Source organism: Neophocaena asiaeorientalis, unplaced genomic scaffold (genome assembly GCF_003031525.2).
Source record: "Neophocaena asiaeorientalis asiaeorientalis breed wild unplaced genomic scaffold, Neophocaena_asiaeorientalis_V1.1 scaffold614, whole genome shotgun sequence".
In the NCBI taxonomy this organism is placed as follows: Eukaryota; Metazoa; Chordata; class Mammalia; order Artiodactyla; family Phocoenidae; genus Neophocaena; species Neophocaena asiaeorientalis.
The window spans coordinates 105,569-111,304 of record NW_020172990.1 but is presented as its reverse complement, the minus strand read 5'-3'; the positions used below and the strand labels follow the sequence as shown (position 1 = coordinate 111,304).

Sequence of the window (5,736 nt, the reverse complement as noted above, 5' to 3'; positions counted from 1 at the left end):
CGCCGTCGGCCCGGCGGTGCGCGGCTCCCCCGCCCCCGCTCCCTCCTGCACGCCCCTCGGCGGCGCCCGGGGGTCCTCCCGCGACCCCGGCCCCGCGCGGCGTCCGCGTCGAGCCCCCGTGGGGTGTGAGGGTGCGAGGTGCCCGCCCCTCTCCGCGTCGGGAGGAGCTGGAAGGATGGAGGCGCCTTGGCCGCAGGTGCCCGCCCTCTCGGGGCTCAGGTGCCTGCTCCCCTCGGCAGCAGCCCCTGTGCTGGGGAGCGGTCTCCGGGCGAGGCTGCCCCCTCCGCGTGGGTGTGGGGCTGCGAGTCCCCTGGTTGAGGACCCCCGTGGCGAGAGGGGGTCAGCCTTCCCGGGGCCGTGGCTCCTCTCTCCGCTCCCCTCCCACCGTGGGCGCCACTCTCCTCTTTGGGGATGGGGTGGGGGATGAACTCCCCTGGAGTGAAGATGCCACCTCCAGGAGTTGGAGCCTCAGTCCAAGTTTACGCCTCTGTAGTGAAAAGTTCCCCAGGTTTAAGGCTTCCACATCCCACAGCCCAGGCCTTACCCCTTCGAGAGCCAGGATTGTCCTCGGCGTTACCCGCTCAGGCCTCCGCTCTTACTTCTTGGGTCTGGGTATCGGTCTCTGGCTTGTTGGTTGTGAGCTCTGGCTTGTTGGTTGTGAGCTCTGCCTGGATCCAGACTCTGCCCACCTCCCTCCCGGTGTGGGCTTCCTCTCGATGTCACTCCCGCCTCGGGGTCCTTTTGGTGGGGCTCTTGAGCTCCCCTGGGTCTCAGGTACCTGGTTCTCTCTTGGTGGCACCTCCCAGGTTCCTGCTTTCTCCACGTTGTTAATGATCTCCTGTTGTGGGCAGCGCCAGCACCCCTGTGTCTAAGCAGGACCTGCCTGTTAGCTCAGGGGCTGTCACCTCCCCCGAGGTTGATGCTCCTGTCCTTTCGGTACTATTTTTTTTTGACACCTTCCGCCACTGCCCTCAGCGTGTAGGCTGTCGCTTCCCTTAGTCTGAGGCTTCTATCTGCATTCACATCAGTTCCTCCACTGGGGTATCATCTTTCCAGGGGTCAAGGATCCCACCCCCTCGGTGCTCCTCTAGGGCTCCTCATTGTGGGTGTGTGAGCTTCCCGGCACTAAAGAACCCTCTTGGTGTAACAGTCGTAGAACCAGGGCTCATCCCGACCCATGCGCACCCTGCTAGAACCCCCTAGGAGTGTAAGACTTCTTAGATCTGAGGTTCTTGTACTGTGAGGTGTGGGGTTTTGGGGCTGGAGTGGTGCCTTTTTCCAGGACAAGGAGCCTCTCAGTGTTGCCTCCTCCAGGGGTAAGGTTCCTGCCTGTATTGGCCACTCTTGAATTTGAGGTGTCTCTGCCTTTCTGCGTGTCCCCTCCTGTGGGACTAAGGACCCTCTCAGGTGTTGGTGCCCAGGGCTAATGCTTCAGCCCCTGCTTGTGATGTCCCACTGGGTGGGACTAGGCTTCTGCCCTCTCCTGAGGCACAGGTTCCTTGACGTGGGGGTGTGAGATCCCCGAGACTTGAGGGGGCGACCCCACTGTTGTCACCTTCCCCAGGACTAAAGATTCCTCTGGTGTAACCTTTCCAAGGTGGGATTTCCAGTCCCCCACCCTTGGTACTGGGCCTCGCAGTGGGGAGATAACTTCCTCCGCCCCAGGACCTAATACATCCACCTTCCGGCCTCTCAGATCTCTGTGTGACAGTGTCAGCAGCCTCCCAAGTTCAGGATGGCCTTCCAGCATCACTTCCCAGCAGGCCCGATCTCCTCTCCCCACAGTACACGGCTGCTGTGTATCGGCACGTGACAGCCCCAGGATCGGGGACCGCTTGGCTTGGTTCCCCAGGACTAAGCTTTCTGCTCCTCCTGCCCCACTCCTCACCAGGCCGCTCCGTGGGGCAGTGTCATCTCCCCTGAGGTGCTGTTGGGGGCTCTTTGTTACTTTCAGCCCCTCACTTTATGGTGTTGGCTCTTGTGGGTCTGGCACACGGCTCACCCTATCCACCCGCTCAGTGTAGGCTCCTTACTCGTGGGGATGTGCCTTCTTGGACAGAGTCTTTTGGTTAAGTCTCCGGGGCCAAGGTTCCCAGATTCCTCGGTGCCGTTTGAGACTCCACGCGGTGAGGACACCAGGTCCTCTCCCTGAGATGCCTGCCTGTCTCAGAGTGGGCCTGCCATGGTTACCTTCCCTGGAGCATCTTGGTGGACCCTCCCAGAGCGCTGGGGCTCCCAGCCCTCTAAGCATGGGACTCTTCTGTGGGGGCATGTCTACTTCAGGACTCAGGCCCCAGCTTCGTTTTTGGTCCTTTGCTGGGGATCTAAGGTACAGGCACCCTCTTGCTGTGGGGTTTTTCTGTGGAGAGCCTGGCGTACTTGCCCTTCTCTGGAGGAGCTGCCTTCCTCCGGGCAGGTCTCCCGGTCTCAGCTGTTGCCCACTTTGAGGTTCTGTCTGAAACCCCACTCCCCCGGCTGGGGCTCTTGTTCCCTTGGCACCTTGCTTCCGACTCCTTCAGGACTTCCTGCTGCCACCGTCTGTTGCCCCCTCTGGAGGGTATCAACTCCTCAGCTGGGCTGGGTGTCCCAGCCCACTCAGTGTGGGGACCTGGAGAAAGCCTCCCCTCCCTAAAGCGTGCAGTGCCTTGTTTAGGGGTGTAAACTGGGCGTCCTGTCCCTTTGGGCTGGACCACCCGGCCGTGCCCCAGCATTGGGCTCCTGGGACAGAGGCCGGGAGTATAAGTGCCTGTCTAAGCTTCCTGTACCCACCCCACAACCCTGGGCGGTAAGAGGCTTTTCAGCGTTGGGGTGTTGGAGCGAAAACTCTCCCCTGCACACCTCAGTGTTGGGGTCCAGGCCCTTGTGTGAGCTCCCAGGTCAAAGGCGCTTGCCCTACCTCAGTTTGAGTCCCTTCTGTGCAACTCTTTCCTGAATCCTTTTTCTGGCGGCTTCGCCTTCCTGGAACTGGAATTTCCCGTGTTGAGATTGGGCCTCACCTTGGCATGTCAGCCAGCCCTGGGCCAAGGGTGCTGCCATTCCTCTTGCTTGCTCCTTTACGGGGGAGATCCACGCTTCCCCAAGTCAAAGGTCTGCCGTCATGCAAGTGGGTCCCTGTGGAGGACGCTGCTCTGAGGTTGAGGGCCAGCCCCGTCACGTGGGCTTCTGGTTCTAAGGCGTGCTCTCTGATACCCTGTGCCACCGGTAGTTGCTAGCCACGTGTGATTTAAATTTTAACTAGTTAGCAGAAAAATTTTTCATTCCATTCTGTGTTGCACTAGCCACGTTTGGAGCTGTCGAGCGTTCAGTGGCACAGATACGGAACGTTTCTGTCACTGTGGAAGGTTCTGTTGGGCCAGACTCTTCTTTGCGTTCCCTTCCCAGTGGGTGGGGGCCCTCTTGCTGTGACTTCCCTCTGGGTTAAGGCTCTGAGTCCTCCGTGTAGGGCTCTTTCTGCCTGGGCAGTTGGGGCTGCTCTGGGGGACCCTGCCTTAGGCCTGTAGAGTGGGCACTCCCCAGGTCTCAGGAAGCCATGCTTTTCAGTAGAGGCCCCCTCGCTGGGAGCGGGGACCTCCTGCAGCACAGGCATAGCTCTTCCTCCCCAAGGCTCCCCATCTCTCCTGGTCTTGGTGTCGGGCCCTGGCGAAAGCTTCTGGTGACTCCCCTTTGACCTCAGTCCCCTCTGGGTTGCATGTAACTTCCTTTAGGATGGAGGTGCCAGTGTCTCTAAGTATTGGGTGCTTGTCTGAGGGTTTATGTTTCCCTGAGTCTACATTACCAGTAGTGCACTTGACATGTAATTCCTTCGTGTGTGCCGATAGCTCCCTCCCAGTTCAGGTTCCCTTTCATCCTCTCATCTTCGTAAGAGTTCTCTCTTCTCCTGCTCTTCTCTCGAGTGATGCTTTCTGCCCCCAAACCTGTAACCCTTTTTGGTATTACCCTCTTTGGGTTAGGAGTATTATCTCCTTTGGTTTAAGGATCCTTCTCTGGAATAAACTTGTCAGAGGTCTAAAGCCCTCTTCTACTTGGGATCCAGCCATGTCTGTGTGGGTGGGTTTAGCTTTCACAGTTGTAGGCATCTTCCGTGTCCCCCCACTGCACTTCCCCTTTGTTCCTTACAACTGATACACATATAAATGGTATCGTGCCCTTCTCCATGGGATGCAAAATTCTTTGTCTCCTGACTTGTCTGAGAGAAACCTCTCCCTGTGTTAGGATTCTGGTCACCTGTGTGCTTGACTTCTCTATGGGAATTGTGGTCTCCAGGTCTAAGGCCTTTGTCCCTAGCAGGCAGCTGTGTGCTGCATGACATTTTCCTGCTCTGAAAAATCCTTTTGAGTATCATCTGGGGAGAAAGTGCTCCATGCTCTAGGAGTTTTCCACTTCCTGGGTCAGAGGCACACAAAAAGTATATCTTATTTGTTTATTTATGTATTTATTTATTTTTGGCCGTGTGGGGTCTTCCTTGCTGCGCGCGGGCTTTTTCTCTAGTTGTGGCGAGCAGGGGTTACTTTTCAGTGCGCGGGCTTCTCACTGCGGTGGCTTCTCTTGTTGCGGAGCACGGGCTCTAGGCACGTGGGCTCTAGAGTGCAGGCTCAGTAGTTGTGGCGCACGGGCTTAGTTGCTCCACGGCATGTGGGATCTTCCCGGACCAGGACTCGAACCCGTGTCCCCTGCATTGGCAGGCGGGTTCTCAACCACTGCGCCACCAGGGGAGTCCCAAAAAGTATATCTATTTCCTTCTTTCAGCAAACTTCCAGAGTCCTTTTCTGGACCAGACCCTGTGCTGGGCAGTCAAGGCAGCAAAAGGAGAACTGGGCCCAGTCTCTGTCATCAGATAGTAAATGCATCTTCCCCTTTGCATCCCACGCACCCTGTTCCCAGCCTCGTTCGCGTCTCTGGGTCTGGACCAGCCGGGCAGTAAACGTGTGCCCCTCCCCAATCTCTCGCAGCAGCGTCCTTCTCCAGGAGAGTATGAAGAGCGTGCGTCTGTAGGGCAGGGAAGATGGCGGACAAGCGCAAACTCCAAGGTACTAGGTCCACTGCCTGCTGCCTGCGTGGTCACGTGCTCGCTCTCCTCGGAGCTCCTCTTTGGATCCCTGCTGCCTTGGCAGGATGCTAACAGCCTGCCTTCCTCCCTGGCCAGGTGAGATTGATCGCTGCCTCAAGAAGGTGTCCGAGGGCGTGGAGCAGTTTGAAGATATTTGGCAGAAGGTACAGGGGCTGGCCCCTAAAAATCTGGGTGGGTCTCTAGGGAGGAGAGAACAGGACAAAGTTGAGTTCCTGAGTGTCAACCAGGGAGAGGGCCTGCATGTCCAGGTGCCAAGGACCTCAGAGAAGCAGCTCTGAGATGGATTGGTCCTGGGGGGGTTGTCCCCAGAGTCCCCAGCCCGCAGAGAGAGACTGGAGTTTTACCACTGGAGTGGGCAGTAGGGCAGCCAGCACCACACAAACTCCTGGATTCTCTCCATCCCTCAGCTCCACAATGCAGCCAACGCGAACCAGAAAGAAAAGTATGAGGCTGATCTAAAGAAGGAGATTAAGAAGCTTCAAGTGAGGGGGCTGGGGGCCCGGACTCCTGTGTCCTGAGGGCGGGGGGAACAGGGAGAGGAGGGGGCGGGGGCCTTGGCGCCCGGGTCCTGAGTGTCCTGCTGTTCCCACCTCCAGCGGCTGAGGGACCAGATCAAGACTTGGGTAGCATCCAATGAGATCAAGGACAAGAGGCAGCTTATAGACAAC

General features: G+C 58.0%; 1 protein-coding gene across 1 annotated transcript in view; it reads left to right on the top strand.

Moving 5' to 3' along the window:
* Positions 1 to 4,641: 4,641 nt before the first annotated feature.
* CNOT3 (CCR4-NOT transcription complex subunit 3) overlaps positions 4,642 to 5,736 on the top strand; it is an 11,960-nt gene continuing 10,865 nt past the window's right edge. Inside the window, exons 1-4 of the mRNA XM_024742199.1 lie at positions 4,642 to 5,027; positions 5,144 to 5,211; positions 5,476 to 5,550; positions 5,665 to 5,735. Coding sequence (XP_024597967.1) covers positions 5,003 to 5,027; positions 5,144 to 5,211; positions 5,476 to 5,550; positions 5,665 to 5,735 — 239 coding nt within the window. The 5' untranslated portion in view covers positions 4,642 to 5,002. The remainder of the gene's footprint in view (positions 5,028 to 5,143; positions 5,212 to 5,475; positions 5,551 to 5,664; position 5,736) is intronic.